Here is a 23,198-nt window from a genome sequence, read left to right on the forward strand (position 1 = left end):
AACAGTGATGATATTTTAAAATTATGATATAATAAAATAACGTTTTATATATTAAAATTTATAACTTTAATAAAGTTTTAATTACATATTTAAATATTTTCCGATTATTAAAATTCCTAAAGATTTAATTTACATATAATATAATAAGTATATCGCTGTGAGTGATTTAGAATATTTTGTAAATATTATATATTATACTTGTATATATATTTTTTCTAGTTATATTATATATGTATATGTGTTATATGGGTGAATATAGGCTCCCTGGGGAACCAAACACCCAAAAAAGATCGGTAAAGCGCCTACATTGCACCCTCAGAGGTGGTGAGGAAAAACAATCAATATGCAATAAACTTTTGTTTCGAAAATATTTTTGAAAGTTTTCATTAATGTTTTCCATTACAAATACCTGTTCACAAAAATGTTATGAAACTACATTCCTTTATTTAAATCTCTGTGCCAAAAAAGGCAGATTTCGATCAGGTGATCTAAGCTGTGTTACACACTTAGGAAAACAGCTGATTCTTTCGTTACTTGTAGGATTATACATTGATGTGCAGAGCTAGTACACGAGTAATGGCACAAACAGTCGCCGACGCAAAACCGTGGACCGAATCAGCTGATACGACTTATCTCATGAGAGCGAAATGTAAATGAACAGTCACCACCGCTTATACCGTCCGCTTCAACAGACCGTACGGTAGGATATCTGCGAAAATTGGATTTTGGAAGAGAGTGAGAGCAATCTCTTGCAACGCAGTGTTGTCAAACTCGATATTTTGTAGTAATTAAAAAATTAACTTGAATATATTTGAAATATTCTTAAAATAACTCAAAATCACAGTCGAATATAATTATTTATAAATAGGTAAACTATTTTGAATAGTTGGATTTTAGTTTTGAGCTTTTAGATTATGAAAAATTATAGCTAAATTGTGAAAAATCGTGTGTACAAATAGAACAATTCTTTTAATGGTTGCAAGAGCGCTCGGTTTCAAATGAATATATACCATTGTTGCATGTGTGCAAGTGTGTATGTATAGAATAATACAAATATTTTGAAAAATTTTAAATAAGGAGAAATTAAGATACTCAAAAATATTCAATTTAAATTTTTAATAGCATATAGCGGTATTGTAATAATATACGAGTATACATTAAAGAATTCTAATAAAAATGGTTACTTTACATTTTTATATTTACATAAAATATTAAGATGCTTGGAATATCATTTTTTTTAAAACAAGAATTGTAATTAATTCAAGGATGTTTTAGAATAAATAGAAAAAAATACGGAGTGAAAAAATTATGGACTTTTAATACTTTCCTAACCATTAGGAAATTTCTGTTATAAAATTGGCCTTGAAAATATTAGTAGTAGAGTATTCAATACATTCTGGTGGATAAGGGAATTCGCAACTTAAGTATTTCTTTGAAACTATTAAGCGGGTATCATGCATATTGTTTTACCGTATTCATGGTAATTATTTGCAAGCAAAATGTGAGACCACCACATACAACTGAAATATGCAACACATTCTAAGTTTAAAAATATAAAATGTATTGACTGTTATATGCTGTAATAAGTCAAACGGAAAGTCGAAGACCACTATATTAGTTTTTGTTAAAGTAACCTGCACAATCAATTGTGATTATTTTCCTATACAATAGAATAGCATAGAAGATGTTCTATAGTATCCTCTTTTTCTATCTTTTGACAACTTCTACAATACAATAGTCGTTTTGTGGTATTCATAGTCTGCTGGCTTGTCTAATAATAAAACCTGTTAGCATCCTACTAGAGTACATATGTCATTCCTTTTGAATTTCAATAGGTGGCATGTATGGCCATATTCCATTCATATCACGCTTGTCTGCTTCTTTCTTTCAAGACTCAATTATATCTATAACATGTTTGTCGATTAAATATATTCAAGTAACTAAAGGAATATATATTCCCTCTTTATCGGAGTGTAATTTGAGGGTGGTGCCTGCTCTGACTAGTGCATCTGCTTCACAGTTATGAAGAGATCAAAGCATTATTTCACTATCTTCGATGACTAAGAAACCTAAGAAACTTACGTAATTTCAAAGCCTAGCCAAGCGACTATTTCTTCTTGTGAGCACACTCGTTTTCAGAACAAGAAGACTTTCTTTAATTGCTGTGATCTTCGATTAAAAGACACTGCAGTGGTCTGGTAGTCGCAAGGCGATTTTGGTATCCAATTTTGCTGAAACGATATCCTCTACTCGATTATTTAGTTTAGACCCATCCATATAGATACTTACCCCTGTGTCTGCAAGGGAAGGGAAAGCAATATTAGAGACCGAATTTATGTTTAATTTTAGCAGTAGCTGCTTTCTTTAACCTAGCGTATAAGTTTGGCTTCCATGAAAGCTTCCTGTCTAAAATTGATCCCAACGAGCTGCTTTCTCTCCTATAGTTCCATATATTGATGGCGGCATAACTTCGGGAATTCTGTGTTTTCTAGAGAACCTTATGTTACTAGCTCTGTCTTGCTAGCATTTATGTTTAGTTCGCATGATACGTCTCATCGATTAATGTCGTTTAATTTTATTTGCATATAGGTACAATAGTTAGCGAGAATATTTGCGAATTTACCTCTAACCGAAACAACCCCATCATCAGCGTATTCTACAACATGTACTCTTCTCTTTCCTAAATCTAACAATATTTTATTCATTGTTAAGGTCCAGAAGTGGAGATAACACGCCTCCTTGAGGTGTACCTATTGGGACAGATCTGCACATCATTGAAACTCCCAGCGTTGAAATTATGGAACTGCCCAAAAGCATCTGCTTAATCAATTTCACGAGAAATTCGGAGATGCCGAAAACTTTAAGCGCGCTCAGTATGACCTTAGGCTGGATGTTATTGAAAGCGCGTTCTATGTCAAGGAAGGTTCCGAGGGCATATTCTTTTACCTCCAGAGATTTCAGTCTCCTACTACGACTAAGCTTAGTGTTGTTTCTGTGGATTCATTTAAAAACGCATGCTGTGAAACTACCACTTTTCTGTGTTTAATTACCCGTCTGGGTATCTAACTGTATATATTACTTTGAGAATGGTTACTAACCAGACTGTTATGTAGCTCAGGGACTATTGTAATTGAGAAAATATACCGTCAAGTCCTAGAGATTTGAAGGGCTTCAAACAGCTTGTTGGCTAGTATACGTTGCCTACAGAATTACAGCAAGCTTTCCCAGAATTTCTTGTTTGGTTTCTTATCTTTTTTTTCATTTTATGTGAGTTTTTCATTTTTTTTACTCAAATAAAAACTCACTTTTGATCGTCGAAAAAGAATTAACATGACGTTATCTGTTTTTTTGTATATCGACTCTAAGTGCTTAATTTTTTCATTTAAAAACAGTAATCAATTTTTACGGTCCCTGGTTGTAACAGCTATCCCAAACCTCCTCTACTTGGGATAGTTTAGCTATATTAAATTGCTTCCTGGGATCTTTCTGCAATTTTTTAAGCTCGAGGGACTACCATGGGTGCCGAAATTGGACAAGCCACTTCTAATGCTTGTCGACAAGACACCGTTTAATTACAGGTCTCCATATTACATAAATAATTGTTAATTAAAAGTATATAAGACAAATATACTTATTATTACACACAGACTTTTCGCAGTTCTTGTATGCTAATAAATCATCGAGGTATGTACATATGTGTAGTGGTATACTTATGGAGTTGGTATTGAGCACTACGATATGATTTCAACCACTTACCATTCCACAAATCATATCAGCTAGATTCTTTAGTGTATCACTATTCCTCTTTGCAAAAGTCTGCTCTGTTTTTAAGCATGTCGAAAGTTCTGCTTGCAATTTTACTGAATTATTATTGAATTATAAGTTTCACTTATATATAACGTTTACCATTATTTTCAATTGTGAGCGCTTGAACGCGATGATTCAATGCCGTGTTCATTTCATTAAGACGTTGTAAACGATTTCGAAGAGCATCAAATATCTTAGCATCCTGGTCACTGTCGCATTTGGAGCTTAAACCTGAATCAGAATCATTGCAACAGCTCTTAAATGACAATGCGGTAGAAGCTTCTAAATTAATGAGTTGCTTGCGAATGGAGTCTAACTTTCTATAGGCTTCTGCTTTTTCACTTTCCTAAGAATATATTACAGTTTTAGTCATTTTTAAATTTATTATTTAATTGTATCACTCAATTTACTGATTTTTTCAAAATATCCGACAGCCGCTTTCGATGGTATTCCAGATTTTGGCTTTTAAACTCCTTAGTAACATGAAAAAGTTCGTTTAATTCAATTTCGAGAGCTTTTAATTTTTGTTGTTCCACTTGACCGGCATTACTCAATGAATCATATGACAAGTTTTCAGCAATAAATGAGAACTATAAGATATTCTTTTTATATATACACGGAGCATATTTTTATATTTAAAAAGCGAGACGTACCTGGTTGCATGATTTTAAACCAGCAGAAACTTGTGTCGAAGCACTCCGGGACGACAGTTCTTCCAAGTTGATCGGTGGCATACTAAAATTAGACGCTGCTTCGCCACATGTACCACAAATATCCGAACCGTTATCAATTAGCTTATGGAATGGTAATAAACAAAGATAGTGAAGATTTTATAGCCAAAACTAAATCCGTTTTGAACAAAGACACAAAATAATGTCAAAAGGAGTTTAAGGAAAAGAAAACTTTGATGTTTTGAAACAAATTTTGTTTAAGAAAATGAATTAAGAAAAAAGTGAATTTTTAAGACGAATTTATGTTTGTTTTAATACACAAGTATGTCAAAACGACAAAAATTTCAAAATCTGAAGTATGAATTCAAACACATGTGATTTAGAGACCTTGGTATTGACACATTTCAAATCATTTCGCAACTCTTTTATAACATTGTCCTTTAGTTGAATCTTTTGTTGCGCCTTCTGTATTTCCTCCTCTAAGCAGGAAATTTGTCGCCTTAAGTCACAGATTTCATCATGTTTTTCGGCTACCTCCTCTGCTAGAGCACGCAAATTGGAATTGGAGTTATGTGGATTTGCAAGGCAACTCTGTGAACGAATATTCATCAACAATACTATTTATAAATTTATAGTACATACCCACCTTTTTGCATGGATCTAATGAGTGATCTGTTACAATCTCCTAAGAACAATGGAGAAAAAAAAGAAAGAAAATATACAAATTTCAATTTCGTATTCGTAAAAACAGGTGAGAACACACTGAGCTTGCGCACGTTAGTTTAACAACCTGAGCATTAAATACGTATGTACACATATATATGGTAGTAAATATACAAATTTAAAAATAAAATCATTCTTACCTCAAACGTGTTGCAAGTTTTTTATTAGAATGTAAAGAGTGAATTTTAAATAATATTTATAGCATATTAGAAAGTGTCTATTCAAATTCATGCATACACACATATGCACATATTCAAAAAAAAAATAAGGTAGCTATGTACTTTTATATAAAGGTTACCAAAAAAATCGACGTTTTGCATTGAAAGTGATATATTATAGTACTTAAGAAATGGAAACGGAGATAACGCATTTGGGAAAATTTAGGAAAATTCGAACAGATGGAAGAGATATAAAACCTGTTTCACAGAACAACTTGATTATAATGAGATACTGAATTAGTAGGTCAATCCTTAACATCCCAGATTTTATTATATTTAGTGTGAAACACTAATAGAAAACGGCAGAACAATTACAAAGGCTACTACTTATTCAACCATCTGATTGACACTGCAGATGGTAACGTCGTCAACTACCATTTGAACCTACATTCAGAAAGCCATCTTGTCAAAATTGGTCTCAGCAAAATGCAAAATATATATAGCCCGGTTATAATCCCCCGGAGCCAACGAGGAATCCGTAGACCAACATTTCTAATGAATAGAAACACGGTTATATATACTATGTTATGATGTATATTCAAGATTAAATTTAGGCCGGACTGGTATATTTAAACTGTGCGCACAAACCGAATCGATAAATATTTTTTTTCCTAGATTGGTGTAAACTTTTTTATGCTCGTGTGAAGTTTGATCTTTATATTATATCTAAACTAGTAGATCGTGCCCCCTGTTATTGTGGCTACAATATACAATTATAATAAACTATTCAATACAGTGAATTTTGAAAATGACTTATAGAAATATTTGCTTATCAATTCGATCAGTGTTGTTCTTCTGGATAGCTAGCAGCTAGTAGCTGCTACAAACATAACCATTAAACGCCTGGTGGTTCCTCCAGTAATCAACCGCTATTTTTGTAAAATTTTCATGTATTTGCATATGCATTTTTAAATATTACATTACGTGACATTTTGCTTTTATATATCCGTTAACTTTTAGTTCACTCACCACTTGTGTGTGCGCTTTGTAGTAATTTAGTGACTAGTGCGAAAGTAATAGTAATTAATTAGTGCTGAATCTTCATCGTTATTACAATTTAATTTGATGTAAGTGTTGATAAAACAAACAAATTACAAATTTACATTTAAATTTTATGAAATAAAACTGAATTTTAATTTTATGAAATAAAACTTAAATGGTCCCTTGAGGAAGCGTCAGGTGCTCATCAGTACGCACGTACGTAAATTTATTGCATAAAAATCTTTGTTTATCGTTATAGCAAAATTGTATTCTAGATTTCTATTCTTACTAATGTATCTGTTATCAGTTTACTAATAATTTTAATCAAATTTCAATAAAATATGAATATTTGTAAAAATTTATACCTAAAACAAGTAAGGAAGGGCTAAGTTCGGATGTAACCGAACATTTTATACTCTCGCAAAGTCAAATAGTATACTCGTTTGAGATTTCTTTGTGGATTGACTGATATTTTCGGTAGAAGGTCAACTATAGGCACTGGGGTCCACATATTTAGTACTTAGGGGTTTGAACAGTTTTGGTTCGATTTAGACAATTTTTGGCCACACGGTGGCATACTTTAATCGCATTATTCACGAAAAGTTTTATCCCGATGCAGTCATTGTTACCTGATTTGCATAGTGGAAAGTGAAAGAATCAGATGGAATTGAAAATGGTGTTACATGGGAAGTAAGCGTGGTTGTAGTCCGATTTCGCCCATTTTAGCACTATGACATAGAAACATGCAAAGAACGTTATGCACCGAAAATTTCAACTATTTTCACACCGTCAATAGAAGTGCTAAAAACATTTGCTTCCAGTGAATTTTGTTATTATAGCATTAGCGGTTTAGGAGATATGCACATTAAACCTATTAGAGGCGGGACCACGCCCACTTTTTAAAAAAAAATTTTAACTGCAGATGCCCCTCCCTAATGTGATCCTGTGTACCAAATAACAGTCTTGTATCTTATTGCGGAGCTTAGTTATGGCAAGTTATTTGTTTTTGATTAATGGCGTTTTGTGGGCGTGGCAGTGGTCCGATTACGCCCATCTGCAATACCAACCGTCTCACGGTACCATGAAACATGTCTACCAAGTTTCATAAAGATATCTCAATTTTTACTCAAGTTAGAGCTTGCACGGACGGACGGACGGACAGACGGACGGACGGACAGACGGACGGACGGACAGACAGTCACCCGGATTTCAACTCGTCTCTTCATCCTGATCATTTATATATATATAACCCTATATCTAACTCGATTAGTTTTAGGTGATACAAACAACCGTTAGGTGAACAAAACTAATATACTCTGTAGCAACAGGTTGCGAGAGTATAAAAATGAGTATCTAATGGTTCCTCAAAGGACCAACCAATAAAACCCTGTAAAATTTAGAAGAATAATCTTTAAAAAAAATCGTGGAACAAATGCTGTTTGTAACCGGCAATTATAACACATATATAAAATTTCGAATGAATCAGAGTTATCAGGCTTTTAAGGGTTAAGGTTACGACAACTTTGAAATCATATCGCACACTAACTACAAAATAGCCATAACCCAACAATTTTCAAAATAAAATATTTTCACTACTTATATCAATTCGTAACACACCTATCTACCTACCCAACAAATTTCAGTGTCGTTAGGTCTATTTTTGTCTTAATTGCGTCGTTTGCTTCGCTTGTGCAGTGTCAACCAAAGGGTACTATTTGTAGTTGTATAATCGTAAATTTTCTGCTGTATTATGCGTTGCGTCTCTTTATCTGAAAAAAAATGAGTTTCATCATCTATATTATTTGAAATGTGTCACTTTCGATTAAATAATATAACACTGTTATGCGATGTCTTAACTAAAAATGTATCTTAATTTCTCTGTTAAACTATAAAATCAATCATATTTGAGTAAGACGCTCTTCAAAGAAGATATTCTACAACGAACGAACGAACATGAGAATCGATTTGTACACATTTTTCCATAAGATCAATTGCGTTTCTGAAGTGATAAAGTCTTACATTTTGTGAAACTCGATTTTGAAAATTCGAAATGAGGAATTAATTTAACTAATATTTAAAAATTTCGTACAACCTTGCCAAACTTAAGACGGAGGGAACTAATATAGTGGAACACTCTAGGTATGACAATGATGGTTCTATGACGTCAACCGTTATCGTAATCTTGTATGCTATCAACTTTGGGTGTAGTAGTTTAATAGCGTTTAGAGTTGTTTGGCGTTTTTTTGATCTTTTGTCATGGAAAATATGGAACAGTCTTATATTGTTACCATATACAATAATAAGGCAACATTTTCATCGGGAAAATAAAATTCCGAAGCGGATTTCCAGTTTCAAAACAAAAGAAACAAAGAGAGCCAATTTCTGGAGAATACGGTGGCTGAACGATGACTCTCGTTTTGTGTTTGACCAAAAAGTCTGCCACAATCATGCTATTTGCGATAGTACAAGCGATAGTTTGAGTAAATATATGTACATATTATATATACTTAAATAGGCATAATTGGCAAAAACACCGAATAAAAAATCAAATATTAACAAGTCTTATTACCTTAAAAAAATCAGAGTTATGAACATTGAACCTATTGAATTGGTATTATGATATGATATTAAATTCAATTTAAGCCATTCTAATTCATCCTCTTCTGAATTTAAAGACGAAATTTAATATGCGTGAAAGGCTGTGCAAATATACCTTATGAACTTTGAACGATGCAAATATGCTTAAACCTTTCCGAATAAGGTTGAGCGAAATATTAATCGATTCTTAATCACAGAAATTATATTCTGTATTATTCTGATTTATGTATTATATAATTCAAACGTTAAGCTGCGGGGTTCGTTTAATTTGGTGAATACGACATCCTTATCAAAAAGTGGTAAGTCAATAAAAAATATAATATGTTTAAATAATATTTTAATATTTGATTTTTTGATCAACTATTAATTTCAGTACACCAACGAAGCGAATCTGGAGAACCATCAAAGGGTTTGATTGTAAATAAATTTCGAAAAACTTCTTAAAAGCTGAATATGGCAATAAATTGCTTAGAACCTGCAGCACTTAAGTTGAAACACTATAGATTTAGATTTTTACTGAATCTGCAACATTGCACACAATTTGAATTACTATACCAACGAATGCGTCGAGAAAATTGAACTTAACCACATTTATTTACGATTAGTTTATAAAAATTTGGTAACAGTTATTCTATTTTCTCAGCTATTTGAGTCATATATGAAAATGTAGAAATGAAATATTATACCGTAAAAGATCACTTATAATAATATGTTATACACATATCCATATGAATAATGCAATCAATATCCTAAGAATGAGCAATGTTTTTATAGCATTTTATTATAATTATTTAATAACGTGTAAGCTTTTCTGCCTTGTTTTAATGTTCTTCGATTATATTTTTCCTTGTTAAAAAGTTTAAAATTAATTCTTAAACACTACTTTCTATTATATTTCATAGTTTACCTATTCTTATACACTTGCAAACACGCTGCTCAGGTTATTACACGTTCTGTTCAACTAACGGTTGTTTGTAACACCTAAAACTAATCGATATAGATGTCAAAATGATAAGGATGGCGGGACGAATTGAATTCCGCATGTCTGTCTATTCGTCCGATTTGTCCGTTTAAACCATAATTTGCGTAAAAATTTAGATACATTTACACGTACTGCCACGTTTCATCTTCATGATCTCATATCTAGTTAGTTACCAGAGTTTTGGGCTGGTATAGTATAAGTTAACAATTATATTTCCAAAATGCATACTCAGCGATTGCACAATCTCCTATATGTGCCGATTGCCAAAACCCGACCGATAGCTATTATAACACTTAAGGAAGGGCCGATTTAACTTAACATTTTAACTCTCGCAATTGCAAGAATCAAAGCTGGTTCAGGTATTGCCTTTGTACAAAAAAATGTTGCGTAAGTATTTAACATTAATTATTTGACGATACCGTGAATAGACTACAATTATACATACATTCATACACGTATCTTATTCACTTATATTATAGGTCATAGACACACTTAGTTTCATTACAACATATTTTCTTCGTGCCCGAAACATTTACATTAAATGAACCTAATTTACTGAAATGAGAAGTATGTGATATGAATTTAACCCAGAAGGGCTAAATTTAATATATTAAAAATATCAGGAAAAAGTCAACTAAGAAACTCTGAGATCATTATATTAAGGATATGTCATATAGACTAATTTCTTTCATACTCAACCCTAAACCACATTATGTTTAAGACAACACATCCAGTCAGTTCCGGTAAATATTGCACATTACAAAGAGTTTAAAATCAGGTGAAAAGTCGGAATTCACTAAAAAGGGATATATTTAAGCTGGGGAAGGTCTATAATTATTGCATTAACTTTTACTAAAGTATACTTGGGAACTCACATACTGACATTCACACGAGTATTCGCATAGAATCGATTTCGCGCCATGCTATTTAATGATACATTCGAATTTTAAATTGGTCCAGGAACTTCTGGGATATAGAACATCAGGCGGTGGCACGGCTATTGTCCAATTTGTACAACGATTCCTTTGAATCCCTTTCGAACCCTCTTGGTTTTGTAATTTAATACTACTGACGTATTCATTTAGTGGGTTATCGCACTTTTTGCAATTTTTAACCAAACCGTTATATAAGGAGAATGCATGGATATCATCCATTTTTGCACGATATTCAGAAGTGCTGGAATTACTTATTATCAGTAAGTGTGGTTGATTTTGCTTCAGACATTTCTGATATACATATATATATTAAACCTATTAGGTGGCGGGACCAATAGATTACAGTTTTGTAGGTAGATTAGTTATAGCACTTTATGGTCCGATTTCATTCTTCTGCAAAACCATCTTCCTGGAGTACCTAGAAACATATGTACCAAGTGTTATAGCGAAATTTCAATTTTTATTTAAGTTATCGATTGCACGGACAAGTCACCCAGAACTCGAAACTCGTTCTGTCATCTTGATTAGCAAAACAATACGTAAATTTGCGAGCGACCCATCAGAATTTATGTTTTGGAAAAAGGGAGTAGATCGTATAGCTCTTGTCAAGGTACGCCAAAGTTACATGGCATCATGCATAATATAATAATTCCACTATTAATTGGCCAGCATTTTCCAAGTGTCTGACATTTCATTATGCAGACATCCGCGACATTAACACTCTTAAACAAGCCTATAATCAGTAAGTGTAAGAATTCCACGAATCAGTTCATAAGAACTTAACACTTATTCTCAATAAAATTGGTGATATAGGACTAGGAAGAGAAACAGAACAGAACTGAAGATCTATTTATTCGGGGGTTGAAAGGTAATTTGCCTCGCCGCAGCAAATAAAGGTCAAATAAGAATCAGAATTCCAAACCCATATCTGTTGGAAAAATCACTCAATTTATAAATAGAAAACAACCTCCAGTCTCACCAAGACTTTACCAATACCAATAATTTTAGGCAACAACCACCAATCACGCAATCAAGACAGATTTTTACTATTTCGGTTACCAGCTTACTGCTGTAATAGGTAATTCCCGCCACTATAGAGCGCACCATCTAGCCCTACAGCCCAAAAACCACTGCCACTAAACAATGGACGTGCACTGGGGTTCAGGAAAATAGTAAACTACTTTGATCGACTTCGCTTCGAAGTTGGTAAAAGACCATCATCAGGTCCAGTGCTAAACGAAATAATAATTTCAACACCCAAACTTCCCATAAAAAGCCAAAATACGATCCGCTGAAACATTTGCTGCAACTGCAGAATGCGAACAAGGAATCACAGACTATGAAAGTTACATATAATAACCAAAGCAAATGAGCAACAATACTGCCAAACTCCACGATAAATCCTCTTTTAATTTTTTAGATTGAGGAGTTCATCCCTTCCATATTTTGAATGCAAGATGGAGAATGTATAGTTTATAAAAATCTTAATAGACACAAGATAAAATAGGAATTATATCCAGCCAAAACTGCCTAAGGGCGCAATTTCAGACCAAAAATCATTCACCACGCAGCACATAAGTTACTCAACATAAAATACGAAATCTTTTTAAGATACAATATTTAATTTTGGGCAATGATAGCTTAAACGAAATAGGTGCTGAAATTAAATTCATCAAAAACATTATGACCGACAGAAACCATATCAGAGAGATAAGATACGAACCCGTACATACTATTATTTCGAGAACATGCCATCCGAGATACAGAAAAGAAAACTCAACAAGTTACTCAAATCATTCCCAGATCCAAGTGCCAACCACAATCTATACTTCACTAACACAACTAATGTAAAGGCAGCAATACGAACTTATACTCTGATTTACTCAGATAAAAGAACTTTTAGAAGACGGAATATTTCTGCCTTATAGGTTCCCGTACAATTCACGATTTTAACTAAAAAGCAGATACCTAATGAGAAAAAGTATTGCATGGTTATTGACTAGCTTACGGTAGCCATTGTAGATAAATACCCTTTTCCTGAAATAATTGAGGTACTTACTCAATTAGGCAGGAACAAAGTATTCGCTTATTAAGACCTTAAAAGTGGTTTTTACTGAATTCCATTTAAGCATCGACATAGAAAAGAACGCGTTTTCAGTAAATACTCGAAGATACGAGTTTACACGACTCTCCCATTCGAATATAAAAGAACGCCTTCAATTTTTCAATACATATTGGTTGACCTAATTCGAAAACGTATTGGGGAAAAATGGTCATTTCTGGTACATAGATATGGCCGTAATTTTTAATCTGTACAAGTGTGCCAAAAATCCAAGTACGACAGCAACTCTCCTAATTCTCAGCATAATCAAACTTCAATGCTTGAATACCACACGTACTGCATATTGACATCTACTCAACCGAACGACATCTGGTATTGGCGGCGATAGACAAATTTTCTAATTAGACGCAAACCCAAATCATTAAATCAAAAGAAACAGAAGATATTAGAGGCCCGTTGCGCGACAGCCTCTTTTATCAATACAAAAAAGTTAGGCAAAACAACAAGAACAGACTTAGAACAAAACGAGATGCAGACTTATTAAATCATGACATACCGAACTATTATAAAAAAATCAAGAAACACACTCCTTAACAAGTATGGAAGGGCTAAGTTAGAGTGTAACCGTAAAATTATACTTTGCTAAATACACCTCAGGCGCCAACCAAAGGATCGGAATTCATTATAGAAAGGATATGAGGTTTCGACCGAGACCATTTCCTTATTGAGCGCTAAGCATTAATATAATTTTATAATTAAAAAAAAAATGTCCACTTAACTTCATTATAATATCAAACATTTTGTGTAAGGTGTAATATATGAGAGCTTGAGTAATTGAATAAATTTACATATATATTTTCGGCATTAAACTATAGTATATCCCATTGTAGGGCTACAAAGCTTTTTTCGTAACTGTATTATTGCATATATACATAAGTATGTAAGTTATATAAATTTAACAGTTCATAAAAGGAGAATAACCCAAGTACATACTTTACTCTATTGCTCCTTCGTATATAATGTAATTATTAACAAAAGAGAAATATAAATAAATGGGAAAGCAGCATTGCAAGAGGCTGCTTACATATTAAGCTTAGTACAAACAATTATTCATGTAATAGCGTGGACGAAAACATAGCGGTAGCATAAGTGTACAAAGCAAGCGCTAGCAAGCAATAAATATGTAAGTATATACACAATGCAAATAAAATTATTAATTGCATTGAGGTGAATGACTTCTAATGCTTGCCCTTGAATATTAGGCAAATAAGTAGAGAACAAGAAATAGCAAAAAAAAATAGAACAGATGACCGTATAATGCAGTGGTTCTCAATCGGTGACCCAACATCCCGGCCCCGTTGAAAGGCATTTCAAACAGGTAGAAGGTCTAGCTTGTGAATTGGTCGCCAAATGATTCCCTTCGTTGTTCGAATGTCCACCACACGCACTTTAGAGTCCTTTCCTGGAATACAGTTTATAACTCTTCAAATATGTCATTTTTGTGGTAGTAAGTTGTCTTCATGGTTTGGTCGCTCCGAAAACCAATTTGATCGTACTTGAAGTTCGTTGATGTATTCATTTGACCATCTGTTCCAAAACATCTGTTTAATGCTTGTGACCTGATTCCATCGTTGCTGATGTTAGCGGACAATCTCCGCTCTGGGAGTACCCTAGGTGCAATACCAATAATAAAATGCCCCGGAGTTTATACTTCATAATCGTTTGGATCCGATGACATTGGTGCTATTAGCCGAGATTTTAACACAGCTTCTATCTCAACCAGGACTGTTGTTAGTTCCTCGGCTGTGAGTCTTGCATTTTTGATGGTGCGATTGACTGCTGCCTCTCAAATACCGCCGAAACAAGGTGCTCTGGGAGGAATAAAATTGAAATTTATAAATTCATTAGCACAATCTTTTATAATAGCATATTTGTTTTCGGTTTTAAATAACAAATGACTTTAATTCAGCTAGTTTGTTGCAAGCACCCACAAAATTTGTTGCGTTATCGCAAAAGATGTCAGAGGGTAGACCTCTTCTTCCAATCATGCGCTTCAATGCCGCTAAGAATGCGTCCGTGGATAGATCCGATACTAGTTCGATGTGAACCGCCTTTGTCGCTAGACAAACGAAGATCCCAATGTAGGCTTTATAAGGTGTTTTGCCTCGAATACGCAAATATACGTTGACTCATCTGCAGAAATCAATCCCTCACCGCGCAAAGGGGCGAGATGGAGTTAATCGGTCGACAGGTAACTGTCCCATTACTTGATTCATCAGCTTCTGCCCGTAACGTATACAATGTGTGCACGATCTGACGATACGTCTTGCTAAATCGCGCGCGTTGACTATCCAAATCTGAAGTCTTATCAGTGCTACGAGTGCCTTTGGTCCTGCATGGTAGTGTTTCCGATGTAGATGGCGAACGTAATGCACAACAAATTTGCATTTGCCTGGCAACAGCATGGGGTGCTTCCTTTCTTCTGGAATGTCTGCTGATTCCAATCAACCCCCCACTTTGAGTATTTGAAATCCTTCGGTATACTCGAGAAAAGGATTTAAATAACGTAACGTAGTTCGTATATAGTACATCCTCTAGAGGCACCATCCGCCGTGTTACAATGCGTTGGTACATGTCTCTAATGGGGGCCTTTGGTTAAATCTTGAATTTCCGAAATTCGATTACCAACAAAAGTCGAAAGTGTTGCAGAATGCATCTTAAGCCAATGTAATACTATTTGTGAGTCTGTCCAAAAAAATGTTAAAAGATTTGTTAGAAATTGTTGGTTTAATTTTTGCTAAAAGACGAGTAAGAAGAAGAGCGCCGCAAAGTTCTAATTTGGGTAACGATTGTTTTTTGGTGGGTGCCACTTTGGACTTCGCAGTGAGTAGGCGAATGGTAGTAGTAGTGCCACATTTGTTGAGAACGCGAGTTGCGCAGCCATATGCACAAATCGATGTGTCACAAAATCCATGAAAAACAGTGCCTCGGCAGTTTAATTTGTGAAAGATCCGATAAGCAGTTAAGAAATTTTTTCCAAGCAAATTCGATGTTCTGTGACACAGATTCACCCCAATCCTACTTTAGTAACCATATTTCTTGCAACAAAATTTTTGATGTTATAATAACAGGAACTAAAAGTCCAAGTGGGTCGTAAAGTGATGATGCAACAGAAAGGATGGAACGTTTTGTAAGTCGACCAGCCAGTGCTAGTTTGGCTTCAAATGAAAAAATAAAACAATCAAGATTTTGGTTCCATTTTAGTCCAAGTATACTAGTGATGGATGTATCTACGTTTAGATCCTTTATAGAGTGGTCTTCTCTGAATTGATGATAATTGGAATGCCACTTTGTTAATTTAAACTGTCCTAATTCTAACAGTTGTATTACTTCTTGCTTTATCTGTGCAAGTTCGGTTAGAGTATCAACACCACAGAGTAGGTCGTCTACGTAGAATGATGACTTCACGATTTTTGCGCCAATTGTAAATTGTTCTGAATGCTGTTTAGCTAGATATAACAAACTCCGTATAGCAAGGTATGATGCAGCAGCTATTCCATACGTTACAGTATTTAGTTGATACGTGCGAATATCTTCAGCTGGAAGCGTCAAATACAACTCGAAGCTTTGTTGTTGTACTTGTTGCTTTTAGCACTCAATGATGTGGTATATAATGCGGTTCGCAGAGATTTGGATTTTTTACAACGCTCATATGACCCAAACTCTCGTAGTCGCTCATAAATTCAACGTAGTGTGCTTTCAATTGTGGAGATTTGGCTAATCGACGTTCTTGTGCATTAAATCGTCTCAATGCCGTAGTATATGACTCGCCCAAGCATGTCGGATCATCCTTGAAAGGTACTTTGACAACTATTCTGCCGCAAGGTCTTCTTGACACAGTTGAATTATATATGTGATCGCAACTCTGTTGTTCACGAGTCCAAGGCTCTGGTATGGTAGTGATTTCTTCCAATTTCCACAACTTTTCCAATTTGGCATCTAAAGATTCATTGGCTAATAATAAACAAGATGGTTTGGATATGTTGTTACTGCCCATCTTATAGCGTCCCGAAACAATCCAGCCTAAGAGTGTTTTTTGCAAGATTGGTAAATTAGATCCAAGATTGATTTGGCCTACAGATAAAAGACTGAAGAACGTTTCTGTACCCAGCTTTTCTTTGGTATATAAAATTCATCATCGACGAGCGCTATATTGTGTGGAATATTCCATATTGAAATATTGATTTCAGGATCTCGTTGATAAGCAATGTGCAATGTAATGCAAAAAGTCAATGGAAGTTCGAAACCAGTGACTTGCGACTTGATGTTAGTTGAGGTTTTGAATTTAATATTTGTTGACGATGAACCGATGCTTTGAATTTGTATGTTTTGCTTATTTCTTGGCAGAAGCAACTTTTGCGAAAAATCATCTGTGATAAAATTTACCTGTGAACAGGAATCTAGCAGTGCTGTACCCAATCTGTATCTCCCGGATGCATCACGAATGAAAATTTTTGCTGTTGCAAGGATGACGTTATCCAACGATGAATTATTCCTGTGTGTATGCGCGACTGCCTCTTGTGTTGTAAATACCTGAGTAGGTGTTTGTTGGACTGAAGTAGAAACGCGGTGGAGTAAACTGTGGTGTTGTCGTGCACAGACCTTGCACCTTTTATAGGCAATTGATGCAAAGTCCAATTTTCTTTGCATGTTCGAAACGTTGAGTAATGTTTAGTGACTTAAAGCGTTCGCAATTAAAAACCTGATGGTTGCTACTGGAACAGAAAGTACAAGTTATGTTGGAGCAGGAAAATGTATAGTCTCGTGGTTGATTCCTTGATTTCGAAGAGGAGTATTTGTTAGCACCTTGAGTTGACGAAGTACTAACATGCGTGTTGTCCAGTGATTCCAGGTATTGACAGTGTCTTTCCAAAACTGAGATGCAATCTTGCCATGATGGCAGCGTTCTGAAATCTAGCAACTCCTTCTACTTTTTGTTGGTCTGTTCATCAGACTTCTGCAAAATTAAATGAATGCGATATTTGGCTGTCGGTACCTAGCGATGTCAAGGAACCATAAATAGCTGAAGCTTTATCAATTAAACTTCTTAGCTGAATGCCATTTGGTTTCATACAATTTCGCAAATGGTTGAATTTTTCAATATTAGTTAAGTTGAACTCACGATCAATTATTTGCTTGAACGAGGTGATAAAATTTTGATAATTTGAATACTTGCCATGAAAAGTAGGAAGCTTAAGTGGTGGAAGTTTTGAACTTGATTATACCATGCAAGTTGTGTCTGAAAGTGAAACGTTGTTATCTTCTGCCAGTTGCGATTGGATAATCAATTTAGTTGTGATGTAAAGTTCTTCCAGGTCAGAACGTCCTCCATCATCAGCATCCAATCTTTCGATGTCAGTTTGAATTGAGAGAATCTGCTTAAAATAGGACTCCAGGATGCCCAAACGGCATTTGCATTCCGCAGCTGAAAGAGCCTTTCCACCTGGTCGCATGCTGGCGTCGACGATATTTATAATGCGCGTAATATTTTTCTTGGTGCTGGCGCGTTGTTGTCTTAGCTCGTCTAAAGACATTGCAGAACAGGATCTTGTATGTGCTTTATAGAGGCTTCAAAATTCTTTTAAATTACAATACTTCTACTTCTAGTAAGTAGTTAAGCAATAACTGATTAGTTAATTTTACCGCAAAATTTATAAAATCAAGTTATACTTATGTGTGGGTATGCAACGAACATGCGAATATGAGCTACAGGCAATGGTAACGACGAGACTTAGCGGTGGCAAACTGGTGTGCTGTGCTGTATGCGAGCAATGCTGGTGACTCCAATGGTAAAGATTTCCAACGCTGCCTAAGTTTAATTGGGACAAAGTCCAATGTCGGTAATTTCCAATGACGCTAATGTCCAATGACGATAATGCCCGATGACGATAATGTCCAACGATGCAGTCTAATACTGACCACACTCCGAAATGATGTGAAAGAACAAAAACCTAACTCTTGCCGAATATCGAAAAAGCGAAAAGTTTAAGCGAAGTTGTAACAGCGATAAAATATAAAGGGCCGAGTAATGATGCTATGTGTGGTCAGCTATTAGACTTACTTTATTTGCAAAACTCTTCTCCTTAAATAATATTCTAAGCAATATTGCAATACCGTTCAATACATAATTTCCGCTAAGTACATAGTTTCGTTTTCTATTTGTGCATATATACATAAGTATGTAAGTTATATAAATTTAACAGTTCATAAAAGGAGAATAACCCATGTGCATACTTTACTCTATTGCTCTTTCGTATATAATGTAGTTATTAACAAATAAGAAATATAAAACAAGTAAGAAAGGGCTAAGTTCGGATGTAACCGAACATTTTATACTCTCGCAAAGTTAAATGGTATATTCGTTTGAGAATTCTTTATATATGTTAATAATTAGAAATAGGAACTGTTGCCTTAGTTATTTACTTTTCACTCACAGTGAAAATAATTAGAGCAATTTGTAAACTAAATTTACTCAAATTATGAGAAATCGTTCTTGTGCTTTTTGTATACGCTTATAATTGATTTTATATAGAATGCATTACAACTGTATTGAGAAGTAGGAAAAGAAATCGTTTTTGGCCAATGAATAACATTTTTTATTTATTATATCGATATTATTATAGCTTAAAAATAATAAATATTAACAACTTTAAAAATGATATAATATTATTATATTAATTTGTATATAATATTTACAATATTGAACATAAATTTTTGTAGAGATTCTTATACATATATCCAAATTAAATTTCTTTCTTCCTTATACTATTTAATTTCTATCATATATTTATACAATAATGTCATATATAATAACAAATTATATATATAATTTAAATTTTCTTAATTAGATTATTTATTGGGTGTATGCATTAATTCGTGCGGTTTTTTTACGAAAATTAAGACTTTATTGTGAAAAAAATGTTATACATTTAATGTTCAAAGTATTTCCCATCGGAAGCTATGATGTTTGCCCATCTTTCTGGCAGTTTGCGGATCCCATCCCAAAAGAACTTCTCCGGCTTGGAGGTCAAGAAAGAATCAATCCAATTTCTGATACCCTGTTCTGAAGAAAAGGTGAGGTAGAACTTCCTTGCATCTGCGTCGAGCAATTCTTCGTCTTGAAGTTTGTTTGGCTGTCCGGGTCGTTCTCCGTCGTCTAAGTCGACATTACCACTTTTAAACCGTGCAAACCACTTTTGGCACGTTCGTTCGGCTAAAGCATGGTCACCATAAACGTCCAGTAAAATACTACTACTTTCGGCAGCACTTTTCCTCATTTTTAAAATAATGAAGAAGAACTCCCCGCAAAAACACTTTATCTGGTACAAATTTCGACATTTTCAAATGAATGAAACAAATTGTTGTTCACGCTCAAACAATTTATATCTACTGAAAACGACGCAAAATGGCAGTAGCTTTGAAATGAATATAGTCACAGATGAATACGACGCGAAATAATACTAGTAGAGCCCTCTCTTAGAAAACCGCACGAATTAATGCATACACCCAATACATATTTTTTAAAAATTGTTTAAAAACTACTGTCAAAATTCCTATACCATTCCAATTCGATTATATTTAGAAAAAGAAAATGAAGAACTATTGCACTAAGTCTGAAAACTTTAGTTCGAAATAGAGACACAAATACTGTCATGATAGCTGTGTACTATCTCAAAAGTAATTGCATTTACACGGGAAGGATCCATGTTTGAAAATGCCCAATAAATTTTCATTACAGCCTTTGGTTCTATAGAGCAAGCACTACTTTGCATATATTATAATGCCCCATTTATTTCTGTTGGTTGTTTCCGTGCTATCTATCCTCAGCTCGTTAATTGGAGTAAATCCTGGTATATCAAAACTTTCGCAAGGATAACCCAAAGTTTCTACAAAACATAAAATATCTGAAGATAGCATCAAACAGTCGCTTTTTATATCATTAATGTGAGCGTGAAGACTCTGAACATTATGGAATAAAATTTGATGTCCTGATGTTCGGGAAATCATAAAATTGAAACTTGTTGTCAAAGCTTTATTTGTGTTCAATTCCCTCAGTTCCCTAAATACGGGATCCGATTCAGAAAATTTGTTAGGAGGAATAAAATTTCCTATGATAAATAGACGTTCTGCAGAAGTAGCTCGACTACAAGCGACATATATTGAAGCTTTAGGCATTCTGGGTCGAGTATGAACTACAACTTTATTATATTATATGTGGCACCCTGACTTTTATGAATAGTTATTCCCTCAGTCGGAACAACTGGAAACTGATTTCTTTCAATTGAAATTTGTTCATTTCTTTTATATTGAAAAGATTTTAGAACTTTTTCAATTGGTGTCCAAGAACTTTCTAGAGGATGAGGCTTTTTTGATCGTGCTATCAAACCAACAGAAGGTTCCAAAAATTTAATCCACAGAATTGTTGGAAAAGAACAATGGAAATCAATTTGCATAAGTTGTCCAGCTGCCCCATTAACCAAGCCATCACACGTGTTTATGTTCACTGTAATCATATATTTGGCGGAGGTTTTTAGTGTCAATTCATAGGGCAGTCCCTGCGTTTCAGAAGTTTTGAAAAGTTTAACTCTTTGCAAAATATCATTTTCATTTTTACCAATTCCTTTAACTGAGTCTTTTGCAGTTGAAAGGAAAGCTTCTGTTGGGATTCGACTGAGCTTAAGGGTATTGAAATTATTTGTCTCTTCATTGGACCAAAATAAATGTATGGCATCATCGGGAACTTCCTGGAAATTAACTACTAGAGTTTCAATGAGTGATATGTCCTCATTTGTCATAGTACCAGATGCCATATGATTTAATGCAATTGCAAAGGCCTGATCCTCCCGTTGTCTCATTATCTCTGTTATTTCAAAGTATTCAAATAACTCCCACAAAGGGGAACCAACTAAAGTGCTGTATGCACCATTGGGAGTAGGAGAGAATATCCACCTATCTCCAACAGATGAGAGTTGCTTCAAATCACCAAACACTATGATCGGTATACCACCAAAGGGGTTGTCTGTTTTGAAAATTGGTTTTAATCTTGCATCAAGAGAGCTAAACATATGAGCACCTACCATCGATATTTCATGATTCGTTTTAAATCCATAAGTCTGGAATACAATGAATTAACTGTGTCATTTCTAAGTGGCTTCAACTCTCTATTCAACTGATTAACAGGTAAAGAAAATATTGAATGAAGGGTCATTCCACCTATTCCGAATGCTGCTTTACCCGTAGGTGCGCAAAGAAAAACTTTTAAGGAACTTGGATTGGATCCAGGAGTAGAATTGTAACGATGGTTAAGAGCTTGATATATTGCAGATATCAAACGACTCTTTCCTACACCTGCACCGCCGCCAATGAACTCATGAAATGGGGGATTTGTTTTTAGGTGGTGCATCAAATGTGTCAAATAGGTTCTTTGCTTAGTATTTAGACTTTGAACTAAAGAAAATAATTCCTCAACTGGAATTAAGGGGGGTAGTCTAATAAGTCTAATATTGCAATCAGATTCAGTGCCATTATCTGTTGAATCTTCGCCATGCAAGTCCAGCAAATTTATATTTGGGTTTATTTCTGGAAGTGCCAACACTCTGAACTCATTTTCCACGATAGGTAGTTCATTTTGAGCACCTTCGTCCAAGTCTATTTCATTATAAAGACTTTCTAGAACTTTTTCAAGTTCTCTTTGCTCAAAAACATCATATTTTCTTTGATTTTCCTCAATTATAATACGATGTGTTATGCAAGTCTGCTCATTATCGTTTTCAATGAGAACTTGCTGTTCATTCCGCCAAGGATAGTAAAGCATTAACGTTTCGCGGAAATACTCAACTCTGGCCAAATCTGGGTTACAACCTTCTATACCGAATAATATAAGGTTTGGTACGTTTTTTCACAAAACCGCTACCGTCTTTAAGAGACAACCCCGCTTTCTTGTAAATTATCGTCTTCCCTCTCTTCTTCTTCATGATCACTGTCTTGTGCTCTTCTACTAGATTTAAAATATTTATACCTGGAAGCAAAATCAGCTATACAAAGAGTTTCTAACTGATCGGATCTTTGAACATAACGGTCTAAAATACCGGCTACGAATATTTCAGTCGAACCTGAAGGAAGGTTCTGAAGTTCCGCTCTAGGTTTTACCATTCGAACACG

At 34.5% G+C, this 23,198-nt stretch overlaps 1 protein-coding gene across 16 annotated transcripts in view; it reads right to left on the bottom strand.

Annotated features, from left to right (window-relative positions):
* Positions 1-23,198, bottom strand: part of yuri (yuri gagarin) — a 282,272-nt gene that overhangs the window by 198,513 nt on the left and 60,561 nt on the right. For 14 of the 16 annotated variants that reach the window (XM_070106444.1, XM_070106439.1, XM_070106436.1 and 11 more), the window contains 6 exons: positions 5,125-5,163; positions 4,866-5,069; positions 4,461-4,601; positions 4,218-4,397; positions 3,907-4,153; positions 3,757-3,860 (listed from right to left, as the gene is read on the bottom strand). In XM_070106444.1, the coding sequence (XP_069962545.1) occupies positions 3,757-3,860; positions 3,907-4,153; positions 4,218-4,397; positions 4,461-4,601; positions 4,866-5,069; positions 5,125-5,163 (915 nt within the window). The remainder of the gene's footprint in view (positions 1-3,756; positions 3,861-3,906; positions 4,154-4,217; positions 4,398-4,460; positions 4,602-4,865; positions 5,070-5,124; positions 5,164-23,198) is intronic. The other 2 variants (XM_070106441.1, XM_070106432.1) reach the window with 1 other exon arrangement.

This window comes from Bactrocera oleae, chromosome 3 (assembly GCF_042242935.1).
Source record: "Bactrocera oleae isolate idBacOlea1 chromosome 3, idBacOlea1, whole genome shotgun sequence".
NCBI classification, from domain to species: Eukaryota; Metazoa; Arthropoda; class Insecta; order Diptera; family Tephritidae; genus Bactrocera; species Bactrocera oleae.